Raw genomic sequence first — 17,042 nt, forward strand, 5'->3', positions numbered from 1 at the left:
CATTCCCTCTGCTGCAGAATGGTCCAGCCCTTTGCTGGGAAAAGCATGAGCATGCGAGAGTGTTGCTGGAGCTGGTCTGGGGCTCTTTAATGCAGTTATATTTGTAGCACCCCAACCCACATAACTGCCCCCCAGAAACTGCCCAAAAATTCTACTTTTATGTATCTGAGCTGTGGCAGTTTGCAGATAGTGCATGTGCCCATCAAAATCTGGATATGGCATCTGCATTCCTTTCATTCCCAACTCGGGTCGGCAAATTTACAGTAGGCAGGTGGTTTTTCAGGAGATCTAAAGCTGGACCCACTTCTGCAGGTTGGTCCACAGCAGGTGATTGGTTTTTAAAGAGTGAATTCGAGAGGAACCATATCATTGTCATCCCACAAATGTCACCTCCAAAGGCAGCATGGTGGCACAGTAGTTAACAAGCACTGCTGAGGTCCCAGGTTCGATCCAGGCTCTGGGTCCCTGTGAAGTTTGCACATTTTCCCCGTGTTCGCATAGGTTTCGCCCCCACAACCCAAAAGATGTGCAGGGTAGGTGGAATTGCCATGCTAAATTTCCCCTTAATTGGAAAAAATTAATTGGGCACTCTAAATTTAAAAAAATGTCACCCCCTGTGTGCCCCACACCCCTGTCTGCCCACAAATCACCTCTGCCGTACTCACACCCCTGCACTACTCTGACTTTCCTTACTGCTCCAGGTTTCACTCACTGCTCCCTTCTGCATGATTTCTCAGGATTACGCCAGTTCTGGTTGGAACTTGAATAACATGCCTGTCCTGGAGCAGTCCGTATTGACTCACATCAACGCAGACATCTCTGGGATGAAGATTCCTTGGCTTTATGTGGGAATGTGCTTTTCCTCCTTCTGCTGGCACATTGAAGACCACTGGAGCTACTCAATCAACTACCTGCACTGGTTTGTAACTTTGTATACCCGGTGGATCCACATGATCGTCAGTCTGATTCGTATCTAAATTAGTATGGTTAAGTATGACAATTTGAGAGACACAGCAGTATGTTCTGTGCTGTATTTCTCTATCTCTATCTATCTATCACCGTGAACAATCTGATGTTGCTCTTTTGAGGGCCGTAAAGCCTGTCATTAAAAATAGAATCAGTTTAACGTTGTGCAAAATCTGCCAATTCCCTTTGTTTCAGGTTGTTACATTGCAGTGGATAGTGCAGTGCATACTATTGTTACGGGCAGGGGAGAGAGGCAAACTGACCATGTTTTTTTTTCTCACCATCTGTCCGTAAGCAAAGGTTGTAATTTCTTGAAATAGGCTGTCGTGCGTTTCTCCAAACCTTGTTTGTGAAGTCAATTTTAAAGTGATTTGCGGCAAACTCTTTAGGGTTAAATCAGAAGTATTGTTTATTAGTACATTCAAACCAAGGGATGGTTGTGAGAGCTAGATACACGCGCGCACATACACACGCACACGCACGCACACAAAGTAGATAGGAAAGACAAGAGGATGCAATTAGGAATAATTTAAAATGAAACCAAAGATTATATTAGAGTATTGCAGAAAAAAGACAATCTGTTGAAGTTTTTCATCTTGCACTCACCAGATTGATCACCAGAATACCAATGTTGGGGGAAACAACAACTTAATATTTCAAGTTGTTGTTTCTCCTGACATTGGTATTCTTGTGATTGTCCTGATGACTATAAGACGAAACGCTTTGACAAAATATCCTTTTCCAGCATACTCAGTTCTGCACTACCAAACGATGATTTATGTGAATACTAATTCACATGACTGTCACAGTCCAGTGAGGGTTCCTTCATACACGAGTTGAGGTTCAGGTGGGTTCAGCTAGCTGAGAGTAGGGTTTTCTGAATTCCTTCAAACCCGGTGATGAAGCAGCAAGTTGAGGTTGCTACACGGAGATTTGGTCTGCTCTACAGGTGATGGCAGGAATCTTCCAGAAATCCAGGCTTCAAGGAGGTTTAGACTTGAGGCAGGCTTTGTTACAAAGAAAATTACAGCACAGGAACAGGCCCTTCGGCCGATCCAGATCCTTTATCTAAACCTGTTGCCTATTTTCGAAGGATCTACTTCCCTCTGTTCCCCGCACATTCATATATCTGTCCAGATGCATCTTAAATGATGCTATCATGCCCGCCTCTACCACGTCCGCTGGCAAAGTGTTCCAGGCACCCACCACCCTCTGCGTAAAAACTTTCCAAGCACATCTCCCTTAAACTTTCCCCCTCTCACTTTGAAATTGTGCCCCCTTGTAACTGACACCCCCACTCTTGGGAAAAGCTTGTTGCTATCCACCCTGTCCATACCTCTCATAATTTTGTAGACCTCAATCAGGTCCCCCCTCAACCTCTGTCTTTCCAACGAAAGCAATTCTAATCTACTCAACCTTTCTTCATAGCTAGCACCCTCCATACCAGGCAACATCCTGGTGAACCTCCTCTGCACCCTCTCTAAAGCATCCACATCCTTCTGGTAATGTGGCGACCAGAACTGCACGCAGTATTCCAAATATCGCCTAACCAAAGTCCTATACAACTGTAACATGACCTGCCAACTCTTGTACTCAATACCCCGTCCGATGAAGGCAAGCATGCTGTATGCCTTCTTGACCACTCTATCGACCTGCGTTGCCACCTTCAGGGCACAGTGGACCTGAACTCCCAGATCTCTCTGTACATCAATTTTCCCCAGGACTCTTCCATTGACCGGATAGTCCGCTCTTGAATTTGATCTTCCAAAATGCGTCACCTTGCATTTGCCTGGTTTGAACTCCATCTGCCATTTCTCTGCCCAACTCTCCAATCTATCTATATTTTGCTGTATTCTCTGACTGTCCTCCTCGCTATCTGCAACTCCACCAATCTTAGTATCATCTGCAAACTTGCTCATCAGACCACCTATACCTTCCCCCAGATCATTTATGTATATCACAAACAGTGGTCCGAGCACGGATCCCTGTGGAACACCACAAGTCACCTTTTTCCATTTTGAGGCACTCCCTTCCACCACTACTCTCTGTCTCCTGTTGCCCAGCCAGTTCTTTATCCATCTAGCTCGTACACCCTGAACCCCATACGCCTTTACTTTTTCCATCAACCTGCCATGGGAAACTTTATCAAACGCCTTGCTGCAGTCCATGTATATGACATCTACAGCCCTTCCCTCATCAATTAACTTTGTCACTTCCTCAAAGAATTCTATTAGGTTTGTAAGACATGGCCTTCCCATGCTGCCTATCACTGATAAGTCTATTTTCTTCCAAATATGGATAGATCCTATCGCCCAGTATCTTCTCCAACAGTTTGCCTACCACTGACGTCAAACTCACAGGTCTATCATTCCCTGGATTATCCCAGCTACCCTTCTTAAACAAAGGGACAACATTAGAAATTCTCCAGTCCTCCGGGACCTCACCTGTGCTCAAGGATGCTGCAAAGATATCTGTTAAGGCCCCAGCTATTTCGCGTCCCTCGCTTCCATCAGTAACCTGGGATAGATCCCATCCGGACCTGGGGACTTGTCCACCTTAATGTCTTTTAGAATACCCAAAACTTGCCCCTTCCTTATGCCGACTTGACCTAGAGTATTTAAACATCCATCCCTAGCCTCAACATCCGTAATGTCCCTCTCCTTGGTGAATACCGATGCAAAGTACTCATTAAGAATCTCACCCATTTCCTCTGACTCCATGCATAAATTCCCTCTTTTGTCTTTTCATGGGTCAATCCTTTCTCTAGTTACCCTCTTGCTCCTTATATGCGAATAAAAGGCTTTGGGATTTTCCTTAACCCTGTTAGCCAAAGGGGCAGCACGGTGGCACAGTGGTTAGCATTGTTGCCTACGGCGCTGAGGACCCGGGTTCGAATCCCGGCCCTGGGTCACTGTCCGTGTGGAGTTTGCACATTCTTCCCGTGTCTGCGTGGGTTTCACCCCCACAACCAAAAGATGTGCAGGGTAGGTAGATTGGCCACACTAAATTGCCCCTTAATTGGAAAAAATAATTGGGTACTCTAAATTTATAAAAAAAAACCCTGTTAGCCAAAGATAATTCATGACCCCTTTTAGCCCTCTTTATTGCGCGTTTGAGATTTGTCCTACTTTCCCGATATTCCTCCAAAGCTTCATCAGTTTTAAGTTGCCTAGATTTTATGTATGCTTCCTTTTTCATCTTAGCTAGTCTCACAATTCCACCTGTTATCCATGGTTCCCTAACCTTGCCATTTCTGTCCCTCATTTTCACAGGGACATGTCTGTCCTGCACTCTAATCAACCTTTTCTTAAAAGACTCCCACATTTCAAATGTGGATTTACCCTTAAACAGCTGCTACCAATCCACATTCCCTCGCTCCTGCCGAATTTTGTTATACTTGGCCTTTCCCCAATTTAGCACACTTCCTTTTGGACCACTCTCTGCTTTGTCCATGAGTATTCTAAAACTTGCGGAATTGTGATCGCTATTCCCAAAGTAATCACTGACTGAAACTTCAACCACCTGGCCGGGATCATTCCCCAATACCAGGTCTAGTTTGGCCGCTTCCCAAGTTGGACTATTTACATACTGTTCTTAAAAAAAACTCTCCTGGATGCTCCTTACAAACTCTGCTCCATCTACGCCTCCAACACTACACGAATCCCATTCAATGTTGGGGAAGTTAAAATCTCCCATCACAACCACCCTATTGCTCATACATTGTTCTATAATCTGCATATTTGCACCTCTACTTCATGCTCGCTTTTGGGAGGCCTGTAGTAAAGTCCCAACAATGTTACTGCATCCTTCCTATTTCTTAGCTCTACCCATGTTGCCTCAGTGCTCTAATCCTCCATCGTGCCCTCCTTAATTACAGCTGTGATATCATCTCTGACCAGTAATGCAACTCCTCCACCCCTTTTACCTCCCTCTCTATCCCTCTTGAAGCATCTATACCCTGGTATATTTAATTGCCTGGCTTGCCCTTCCCTCAACCAAGTCTCAGTAATACCAATAACATCATATTCCCAGGTACTGATCCAAGCCCTAAATTCATCTCCCTTACCTGCTGCACTTCTCACATTAAAACAAATGCACCTCAGACCATCTGTCCCTTTGCGTTCATCATCTCTTCCCTGTCTACTCTTCCCCTTAGTCACATTGAGTTTATTATCTAGTACCTTACTGGCTTTAGCCGCTGCCTCTTTACTGACCTCTAATTTACTAATCTGGTACCCGTCCCCCTGCCACATTAGTTTAAAACCTCCCCAACAGTGTGAGCAAAAGCACCCCCTAGGACATTGGTTCCAGTCCTACCCAGGTGTAGACCATCCGGTTTGTAATGGTCCGATTAGCTGTTGTCTGCCTGGAGTCCAGTATTGGTGTTGACAGGCTGGATGTTTAAGAGCAGACTGCCCTAGGTGTTCAGGAATGTACCATTAAAAGGCCAATGGAGCTTTGGTCATGTAATGTTGCCCATTTTTGTGTTAATTTCAAGTTACAGTTTTGATGTCTATCTCTTTGTTATAAGCGCAGGCTGGGGACAAAAGACTGGTACTCGCTTGTTTTGTTGATTGTAATGGATCCACACAACGATCAGTGTCAGATTCCACAAGCTTGTGACCTGTAGCAGTCATATTTTTGTTCCAGAAAAGTCCAATTTTAAACGAGGAGAAAGTAAGGTTTGATTTAAGCGGTTTGATCTCTTTCATGTCTTACTGATGTGGTGCTCGCTTCGGCAGCACATATACTAAAATTGGAACGATACAGAGAAGATTAGCATGGCCCCTGCGCAAGGATGACACGCAAATTCGTGAAGCGTTCCATATTTTATTTTTAAAAGTCTTACTGATGTGATACCAGGGTGAACAAATTAGCTTCAAATAGTCCATGGAGCCAGTTCACCTGGCCTTTCAAATCCTCTAGCGTGTTTCGTTTGTCCGAGTGAAGACAAAATCCTGTCTTCACATTGAGGATATTGTCTACAGTTTTGTGCGGCACTACCACCGTGCTAAATGGGATAGATTCAGAACAGATCTATCAACTCGACTGGGCATCTGTGAAACGCTGTGGGCCATCGGCAGCAGCAGAGTTGTATTCAACCACAATCTGTAATCTCATGGCCCGGCATTGCCCCCATTCTACCATTACCACCAAGCCAGGGATGAACCGTGGTTCAATGAAGTGTGCAGGAGGGCATGCCAGGAGCAGCACCAAGCATACCGAAAAATAAGGTTTCAACCTGGTGAAGCTACAACACAGAACTACTTGAATGCCAAACAGCATAAGCAGCAAGTGATCGAGCTAAGTGATCCCACAACCAATGGATCAGATCTAAGCTTTGTAGTCCTGCCACATCCAGTCATGAATGACAATGGACAATTAAACAACTCACTGGAGGAGGAGGCTCCACAAATATCCCCATCCTCAATGATGGAGGAGCCTACCATATCTGTGCAAAAGAAGGCTGAAGTATTCACAATAACCTTCAGCCAGAAGTGCCGAGTGGATGATCAAACTTGGTCTGCTCCCGACGTCCCCAGCATCACAGATGCCAGTCTTCAACCAATTCAATTCACCCAGAAGCATCTGAAGGCACTGGATACAGCAAAGTCTAGGAGTCCTGAATATTCCTGCAATAGTACTGATGACTTTGAGCTCCAAATTTGCCGCACCCCTAGCCACGCTGTTCTACTACAGTTACAACACTGGCGTCTACCCAGCAATGTGGGAAATTGCCCACGTGTGTCCTGCACACAAGGAGTAGGACAAATCCAACCTAGCCAATTCAGTCTACTCTCCGTCATCAGCAAAGTGATGGAAGGGGTCATCAACGCTGCTATCAAACAGCATTTCTTTGGCAATAACATACTGACGCTCAATTTGGGTTCTGCCAGGGTCACTCAGCTCCTGACCTCATTACAGTCTTGGTTCAAACATGGACAAAAGAGCTGAACTCAAGGGATGAGGTGAGAGTGACTGCCATTGACATCAAAGCAACATTTGATCATGTATGACATCAAGGAGCCTTAGCTAAACTGGAATCAATGGAGTCAATGTTATTGGAGATATATCAAGCACATAGGAAGGTGGTTGAGGCGATTGGAGGTCAGTCATTTCAGTCCCAGGACATCACTTAGGAGTTCCTCAGGATAGTGTCCTAGGCCCAACCATCTGCAGCTGCTTCATCAGTGACCTCCCTGCCGACATAAGGTCAAATGAGGTGATGTTCACTGATGATTGCACAATGCTCAGCCACGCAAGTGCCAGGCAATGGCTATCTCCAATAAGAGAGAACCAAACAATCGCCCCGTGACATTAAATGGCTGAATCCTCCACTATCAACATCCTGGGGATTACCATTGACTACAATTGAACTGGACTATCTATATAATACTGTGGCGACAAGAGCAGGTCAGAGGCCAGGAATCCTGCGGTGAGTAACCCGTCTCCTGACAACCCAAAGCCTGTCCACCACCTACAAAGCACAAGTCAAGAGTGTGATGGAATACTCCTCACTTGCCTGGATGAATGCAGCTCCAACAATACTCAAACTTAAAGTCATCCAGGACAACGCAGCCCTCTTGATTGGCACCCTTTCCACAAGCATTCAATCCCTCCACTAACGGACAGCAGCAGCCGTGTGTACCATCTACAAGATGCACTGCAGGAACTCACCAAGGCTCCTTTGGCAGCCCCTTCCAAATCCACTATCGTCTCGAAGGGCAAGGGCAGCAGATAGATGGGACCTAACCACTTGGAGGTTTGCCCCCCAAGTCACTCACCGCCCCAACTTCGGAATATATTGCCGTTCCTTCACTGTCACTGGGTCAAAATCCTGGATTGCCTGCCTGACAATACAGTAGGTATACCTACACCACATGGACTGCAAGATTCAAGTAGGCAGCTCACCACCTTCTTCTCGAGAGCAATTGGGGATGGCCAACAAATGCTAGTGAAGCCCATATCGCGTAAATGTATCGAGTAACAAAACTAACTCAATTGATATTTTACAGTCATGTGAGTGATTTTTTGTTGTTGAGAGATCTATAGGGGAAATATGAAGAGCTGCGTGGTGCATGTTCTCGGTTGTGCACAGTGTGTTAATATTTCAGGGGTTTGGATACTCAGTGGAAGGTGCTCATACAGGAAACTGCTTTGTCCTGGATGCTGTTGTGCTACTTGAGCATTGTCGTGGCATACCCTATCCAGGCGAAAGTTAATAATTCCATTACTTTCCAAACTTCAGCCTTGTTGATGGTGGTGTCCTGGGTAAGCCCCATTGACCCCATATCCCGACCTTTCCAAATAAATTATAACTGCATCTTCTTTTACTCTTGCACTCTGTCAACGAAGAGTCAGGAAAGGACATATTGAGAATGTTGAGGTTAATAGGGTTAAAAAAACATGGTGCTTTTTTCACCCATGGTGAATGGTTTTCCTTTCGCGCATCTACAAATTTGTTTACTTTATTTTATTCAGCTGCTAACTCCGAGAGCTGCCAATGTGAAGCAGCTGGATTAACATCTGGCAATTTAATTCACATATCAAGGGGTTATCATTAAAAGTTAATTACAATCTCTCTTGATATCCTTTGAAGAAATTCCATTGTCTTTGTCACATTCGCAGCATCGAAGATTACAGAGATGTGACTGTGGTAGAACCATACAGCATAAAAAGAGACACCATTGTTTCTTTGGCCTCCAATTAAATCACTACCCTGCTCTTTATCCATAGCCATTTAATTTCTCCCTTTCAAAAATCTGTCCATTTCCCTTTGCAAGTTCCTGTTGAGTCTGGATTCCATGTCAGAACAACATGGTGAGTAGAAAACGGTAATCACCCTTTGGTTCTTTTGCCAATCTGCTAACCGACCCTCCTGCTAGTGCAAACAGATTCACCTCATTTAATACCTTATCTAAGATTTTATATCCTTTGAGTTGAATTTGTTTTACAGAGAACAACCCCAGCTTCTCTAATCTTCCACGCAACCATCTCTCATCCTGGTACAATTCTGATGGGTGTCTCTGTCCCATCTCCATGGCCTGAAAACCTCACTAAATTGTGTTGCCCAGAATAGGATGCGATTCTCCAGCTTGGGGCAGCAGGGTAGCATGGTGGTTGGAATAAATGCTTCACAGCTCCAGGGTCCCAGGTTCGATTCCCGGCTGGGTCACTGTCTGTGTGGAGTCTGCACGTCCTCCCCGTGTGCGCGTGGGTTTCCTCCGGGTGCTCCGGTTTCCTCCCACAGTCCAAAGATGTGCGGGTTAGGTGGATTGGCCATGCTAAATTGCCCGTCCTAATAAAAGTAAGGTTAAGGGGGGGGTTGTTGGGTTACGGGTATAGGGTGGATACGTGGGTTTGAGTAGGGTGATCATGGCTCGGCACAACATTGAGGGCCGAAGGGCCTGTTCTGTGCTGTACTGTTCTATAGCTGAGACCTGACCAGGGTATTAGAAAGGTTCAGTCTAACCACCTTGCTTTCATGCTGTATGTCCCTGTTTATAAAGCCAAGGTTTAGTAGCCTTCTCAACTTGTCCTGTCACCTCCAGACATTCCATACATTCACCCAGATCCCCAAAAATCATAATCGAATCAAGCAGAATCAGAATAGTTTCATGAAAGGGAAATCGTATCTGACTAATGTAACGGAGTTTTTCAAGGAAGTCTCAACCAGAGTAAACAAAGGGGAACCAGTAGATGTGTTTGGATTTCCAGAAGGTGTTCGACATGATACTTCACAAAAGGTTTAGTAAGAGCCCATGGTGTTGGAGGTCGTATATCGACATGGATAATGAATTGGCTAATGGGCAGGAAACAGCAAGTGGAAATAAGGATTTTTTCAGGTTTTTGACTTGTAACCAGTCTTGTTCCAGTGTTGGGGCCGCAACGGTTTATAATATATATTAAAGATTTGGAGGAAGGAGGCGAATGTACTGTAACCAAGTTTGCAGATGACACAAAAAGGCAGGTTACGAGCGGAATACAAAGAGTTTGCAAAGAGATATTGATAGGTTAAGTAAGTGGGGGAAAAAGTTGGCAAATGGAGTATAATGTGGGAAAATGTGAAGTTAATTTTGAAACCCAAAAAGCTAGCACACAGATGCTGCAGGTGATCAGGAAGGATAATGGAATGTTAGCCCTAATTTCAAGGGGGTTGGAGTATAAGAGGAGGGGAGTATTGCTGCAACTGTGCAAGATACTGGTGAGACCATATCTGAATAATCTGAGCAGTTTTGGTCCTCTTACTTCAGGAAAATATTATTTCATTGGAGACGGTTCAGCAAAGGTTCACTTGGACAATCCCGGTATGGAGGAATTGTCTTACGAACAAAGGTTAAATAGGTTGGGACTCTACTCAATCAAATGTGGAAGAATGAGAGGTGATCTCATTGAAACCTGTAGGATTCTTAAGAGGTTTGGCAGGGTAAATACTGAGAGGATGTTCCCCCTCATGGGAGAGAGTCTAGGACCAGAGGGCATAGTCTCAGAATACAGGGATGTCAATTTAAGAATGAGATGAGGAATTTCTTCTCAGAGGGTTGTGTCTTTGGAACTCCCTTGCCACAGAGAGCTGTAGCTCATTATGCTTTCTCTTTAATTGCTCTGTTTTAATAACCTTTGCTCTAGAGTCACCAGGTATCTTTCTGATACCACCACGAGGTTCAAGGCCAATTGCTGATCAATAACTCAATACACCAGTTAGTAAGTTTAAAATCAAAACACATTTATTGTGCACACAGTCAATCACTACTCATGCATAAACTCTACTTACTAAACTATCACTGCTACTAAAAGCCTATACTTAGCTTCGAATGGCCCACCAGGTCAGAGGAACAATGGCCTTTGTCCGGTTCTGATTCTGCTGGCTTCAAACTGGTACGGAATAGTGGCTAGGAGCGTCTATCTCGTAGCGTGCGTTGATTTGAGACTTACTTGGTTGATGCAGCTGCTAGGCTGGTCTCTCTTCGCTGAGAGCCACGGTCAAGAGTTCTTTGAGAGCTGCCAAGAGAGCGAACTGAACTTGGGGACGCTATCTTGTAGGTCCCAGGGGTTTCGCGCCCTTTTGGGCGGACCCCGGACTTGGTCCCAATTAATTGGACCAGGTCCCAATCGTTCTCATCGATTTTCTCCAATACTGGGGTTGTTCCCTGATCGTTGGGCAGGCCCTAGGTGTTTGTTGGCCTGCCTTTGTCCTAGCTCCCACTGGCGCCGGGGAGTCTGTCTTGGTCCCGATTGTTTCAACGTTTCTGATTGTTTCTGGAGATCGCTCATTAGTATGTAAATGGCTATTGGTTTCGGTTCTGTCTGGGTTCTGCAAATCTTAATACACAGGAAACCTTGCACCTGCTTGTGTTCCCTGTAGCTGGCCAATTTTCCCTACACTCCTCATGAGTGTCCATTTTGAAATCAGGATGTGGCCACCCCAGGTGGCTACAGAGCTGTGGGGGGAAAATCCTTGTGTATATTTAAGGCTGAGATAGATATATCCTTGTTCAGTAAGGGAATCCAGGGTTACGGGGAAAGGGCAGGAAAATGGACGCAAGGAGAGTCTGACCAGCCATGATCCTATTGAGTAGATTCGAGGGTCGATCGACCCATCCTGTTCCTATTTCTTATGGTTTTATTTCTCTCATGTAGCATGATATATTTTACAATGCCTGTCCTCTTTCTCCCTGTCAAAATTAATCACTGGTGGTTGCGAGGAAGACAGAAAGACTTGGAGTTTGTTCCGGTTATTAGACAATTCTTGTGATATAATCCAATGCTTTCTCATTGAACCAATTGTTTAAACAAAGTAATCTGAAAGATAAAATGCTGGAGTTCATTTTTTCTCTGAAGAGGCATTGCAGTTCCTGCCACAGCTGTGTAAGGTGTCTTTGTAGTGCAAGATGTTCTCCATGGTGTGAAATGTGAAGAGCAGTATTGTTTGACTTTCTTTTGCAGGGGAGAGCCGAAGACTTGGTATGGAGTGCCGGGCTATGCTGCTGAACAACTCGAGCTTGTAATGAGAAAACTGGCTCCAGAACTCTTCCATTCTCAGCCAGATCTGCTGCATCAGCTGGTGACCATCATGAATCCCAATATTCTTATGGAGCACGGAGTCCCGGTAGGTTGTTCCTTTCCTCTCTGTCCTCTTTACTTGTATCTAATTTATTGAGAAGGTGCTTGTGACTTGTGGGCTCTGGGTCACATGCCTAGTTCTGCAGTCTGGAATAATAGTTCTTAAAAGAAGATAAACTTTGCTTTTTATACATTCTGCAGGTTTAGTGTTTAGAACTTTTATTACTCTTAAAAATTAAATTCTACGAAGTCTTGTTTGAATGAGTGCAGTGAAAATCATCTTATCCATCAGTGGTATAGTTTTACTCACTAACTTGCAAATGAAACTATATATATTTTTTATATGCTTTTTTTCGTACTCGCCCAGTCCATGAGAAAGAAATTTTATCCTGCAAGGCTTTCGTGTACCTTCGGCACTTCACTTTGTGACAAATTGTGAGCCGGGACAGTGAAAGTTAACCATGACTGCTGTGACCATATGTGTACACGTGTGTACTTTGCAGGAAGAACCATTGGATTGTGATAGAGACATTGAGACTGGCTCACTGATGAAGCCAATATGCAACCAAGCCATGCAGAACTGATGGTCCCAATATGTGCTGTCATTTGTTGGTAATCTGTAGTTATGGAGCATGGAATTAGTAATTTTTGCTAAGATTATATTGTCAATCTTCACTGTTCATTTTTAGGTGTTCCGAACAAATCAATGTGCTGGTGAGTTTGTGGTTACTTTCCCAAGAGCCTATCATAGTGGATTCAACCAGGGCTACAACTTTGCCGAAGCTGTGAATTTCTGTACTGCAGACTGGGTATGTTTCACACCTTCGAGAAGATGCTTTTCAGCAAAACAGTGCTTCAGCTATGCAGCCAAGTTGAATAATAGTACATCAGGAACCGTGGCATAATATAGATAATTATTGAATGCAGTCTTTCAAAAATGGTGTCGTCCATTAATTCAATCTAAATGTTCAATCTAATCTACAACCAACTTTATTTACTAAATACTGCCTATGATGCACTTGTGAACAATAACTCTTGGTCAAATTCAGTCCAAATAATTTAATTATTGGCATGATGGATCATTGCATGATATAAATGTCAGATAATGGGCACAGGTGATGCTGTTTTGATGCTTTAATAGGCAAAGGAGGGATAGCATGTTGGATTGTAGGTCTTGTTCCTCTACAGTTAAGACCTCGTATCAACTCGGAACCATGAATAAAAACTGTAAGGTAATGTGTGCAGGATGGATTGTGCAAAGAATTCACTGAGGGCATCATTAAAGCTGCAGTATCCAACCCTAATGTCGGAAGAGTTTAATCAATTCAAGTTTGTGCACTTAACTCAAGTTTGGGCATCCAATGTCAGCATCGAGTTCTCCCATGTGAAGGATGACAATAACAAGGTATAGGGAAAGCTCACTCCATTGCCCCACCCTCAGCTCCCTTGGCTGTGCTCAGTAGTGCCTCTATGGGATCAGACAGGAGAGGAATTTCAACCCACCTATCTAATTTAGATTTAGATTTAGAACAGTACAGCACAGAACAGGCCCTTCGGCCCTCGATGTTGTGCCAAGCAATGATCACCCTACTCAAACCCACGTCTCCCAAACCTTACTTTTTAGGACACTACGGGCAATTTAGCATGGCCAATCCACCTAACCCGCACATCTTTGGACCGTGGGAGGAAACCGGAGCACCCGGAGGAAACCCACGCGCACACGGGGAGGACGTGCAGACTCCGCACAGACAGTGACCCAGCCGGGAATCGAGCCTGAGACCCTGGAGCTGTGAAGCATTTATGCTAACCACTATGCTACCGTGCTGCCCTTGGAATCCCTTGGAATATTTTTCATAACTCTGAATTCTGCTTTTGGCAAGAACTTGACTAGTTCCTTTAGATTCCATTGATGTTGCTTGTTCCACCATTGCCAGTAATCTGTTACACATAGAAAATAGGAGCAGGAGCCCTTTGAATCTGCTCTGCCATTCATTATGATCATGGCTGATCATTCAACTTAGTAACCTCTTCCCGCTTTCCCCCATATCCTTTGATCCCTTTAGCCCCAAGGGCTATATCTAACTCCTTGAAAACATTCAATATTTTGACCTCCGCTGCTTTCTGTGACAGTGAATTCCACAGGCTCACCACTTTGTGAATGAAGAAATTTCACCTCGCCTCAGTCCTAAATAGGTAGACCCTGTATCCTCAGACAATGATCCCTCGTTCTGGACTCCCCCGCCATCAGGAACATCTTTTCTGAAAATACCCTGGCTAGTCCTGTTAGAATTGTATAGGTTTTTCTGAGATTTCCCCCCCTCATTCTTCTCAACTCCAGCGACTATAAACCTTTTTTAAAATTTCAAGTACTCAATTCATTTTTATCCAATTAGGGGGCAATTTAGCATGGCCAATCCACCTACCCTACACATCTTTGAGAGTGAGACACACGCAGACATGAGGGGAATGTGCAAACTCCACATGGACAGTGACCCGGGGCCAGGATCGAACCTGGGTCCTCAGTGCTGTGAGGCAGCAGTGCTAACCACCACAGCAGTGAATATAATCCTAACTGATACAATCCCGCCTCAGACGTCAGTCCCACCATCCCAGGAATCGGTCTGGTAAACCTTGGCTGTTTTTCCTCTGTAGAAAGAATATCCTTCCTCCGATAAGGAGACTAAACTGCACACACTATTCCAGGTTTGATCTCATCAAAGCCCTGTGTAATTGCAGCAAGTCATCCCTGCTCCTGTATTCAAATCCTCTTGCTGCGAAGGTCAACAAACCACTTGCCCTCTTTAGCACCTGCTGCATGCTGCACCTGCATGCTTACTTTCAGTGGCTCATGTTGCACGTTCCCTTCTCTCAAACTATAGCCATTCAGATAGCCTTCCTCATTTTGCTACCGAAGTGAATGACCTCACATTTATCCACATTATACTGCATCTACCCACTCATTCAACTTGTCTAAATCACACTGAAGCCTGTCTGCATTCTCCTCCCAACTCGCCAACCCGCCCAGCTTTGTGTCATCTGCAAATTTTGAGATATGACATTTAGTTTCCACTATATCATTAATATATAATGTGAAAAGCTGGTTTTCTACCACTGATCCCTATGGTACCTCAAGAGTCACTGCTGGCCCATATACTTACCACCCTATTAACTAAAAAAAAAGAAGTTCCTCCAATTCCTATTTTCTTTATTGTCCTTAATTTATAAATAGAAATGGCCATATTTTCAAATTCTGAGCATGGCAAAAAAGTTTATTTCAGTCCAATTTGTTCAAACCTTTTGCACTTTCAAACAATTCTGTGAAATCTGATCTGTCTTCTCTGAAAAGGAAAGTCGCAGATCCTCAATCTTTCCTTGTGCATCATTCTCCTTTCTTTGTACTTCATCAATAGCTGCAGATTGTTTCAAAAATAAGGTGGTCAAACCTGAGCGCTCGTTTCAAAATTTGTTCTTGGGAAATGAGCATTGCTGGCAGAACTACCTATGCTGAATTGCCCGTGAGAAGGTAGTGGTGAGCTGCTGCCATGCATGGCTGCAGCCTATGTGGTGTTCGAGCTGATAGAGAGAAAAACTCCTGCAGCAATGTCCTGGGACTGGCCTGGACTTTCAACATAAATAAATAAATAATACATAATCTTTATTAGTATCACAAGGAGACTTACATTAACACTGCAATGCAGTTACTGTGAAAATCCCCTAGACGCTACACTCCGGCGCCTGTTCGGGTACACGGGGGGAATCCAGAATGTCCAATTCCCCGAAGAAGCACGTCTTTCAGGACTGTGGGAGAAAACCGGAGCGCCCGGAAGAAAACCCATGTGCAGACATCGCATAGACAGTGACCCAAGGCTGGAACCGAACCCGGGTCCCTGGCGCTGTGCAACAACACTGCTAACCACTGTGCTACCGTGTCACCACAATTACTTTCTCTTCTGCTTGATATGTTTCCAAGCAGTGGCGATTTTTAGACCATTTACATTGGCTTGCTGGGGCTCATATAGTCATACAGCACAGAAACAGGCCCTTCCATCAAATGCCAATCTATACTAACCCCATTTACCCCACTTGGACCATAGCCTGCTGTGTCTTGGCAATTAAAGTGCTCATCCAGATGCTTCTTAAATGTTATGATGTGGAGATGCCGGCGTTGGACTGGGGTGAGCACAGTAAGAAATCTTACAACACCAGGTTAAAGTCCAACAGGTTTGTTTCAAACACGAGCTTTCGGAGCACGGCGCTGTGCCTGAAGAAGGAGCCGTGCTCCGAAAGCTCGTGTTTGAAACAAACCTGTTGGACTTTAACCTGGTGTTGTAAGACTTCTTACTGTTCTTAAATGTTGTGAGAGTACCTACTTCCACCACCCTCCCGGGACAGTGCTTTGCATATTTCCACCATACTCGATTGATCAAATGTTGCCTTGATATCGAGGCTAGTTACTTTCATGTCACCACTGGAATTCTGCTCTCTTGTTCAGAATTTCACCAGGGTATAATCGGGTCTGGAGCCTGACCGAACCCAAACTGAGCATCAGTCAGCAGGCTATTGCTGAGCAAAAGAGGCTTGATAGCTCCTTTGACAATCCTTTCATCACTTTGCTTATGGTCAGGAGTAAGTGGTTGGATTTGTCTGTTTTTGAAGACAGAAGATACCTACACAATTTGTCATATTTCCAGATGATATAAACACTATCATCTGGAAGTTCCCTCCAAGCCACTCACCATCCTCACCTGAAAATATATTGCCGTTTCTTCACTGTCACTGGGTCAAAATCCTGGAGTTCCCTCCCACACAGCACGTGGGAGTACTGATACCATACAGACTGCAACTAGAACAAAAGAACAAAGAAACATCCAGCACAGGAACAGGCCCTTCGGCCCTCCAGGCATGCTCCAACCACGCTGCCTGACTAACCTACAACTTTCAAAACTCCCGGGGTCCGTGCCCCTCTATTCCCATCCTATTCATGTGTTTGTCAAGGCCCTTTAAACGTCACT

At 44.6% G+C, this 17,042-nt stretch overlaps 1 protein-coding gene and 1 non-coding gene across 2 annotated transcripts in view; both read left to right on the plus strand.

The window, feature by feature from the left end:
* The window catches only part of kdm5a (lysine (K)-specific demethylase 5A), a 299,634-nt gene that overhangs the window by 151,290 nt on the left and 131,302 nt on the right, over positions 1–17,042 (plus strand). Inside the window, exons 12-14 of the mRNA XM_038780318.1 lie at positions 738–919; positions 11,914–12,076; positions 12,720–12,839. Coding sequence (XP_038636246.1) covers positions 738–919; positions 11,914–12,076; positions 12,720–12,839 — 465 coding nt within the window. The remainder of the gene's footprint in view (positions 1–737; positions 920–11,913; positions 12,077–12,719; positions 12,840–17,042) is intronic.
* On the plus strand, positions 5,693–5,799 carry LOC119955365. The gene has a single exon (XR_005458454.1). It is a non-coding gene; the product is annotated as a U6 spliceosomal RNA (small nuclear RNA).

The sequence above is a fragment of the Scyliorhinus canicula genome, chromosome 20, assembly GCF_902713615.1.
Source record: "Scyliorhinus canicula chromosome 20, sScyCan1.1, whole genome shotgun sequence".
NCBI classification, from domain to species: Eukaryota; Metazoa; Chordata; class Chondrichthyes; order Carcharhiniformes; family Scyliorhinidae; genus Scyliorhinus; species Scyliorhinus canicula.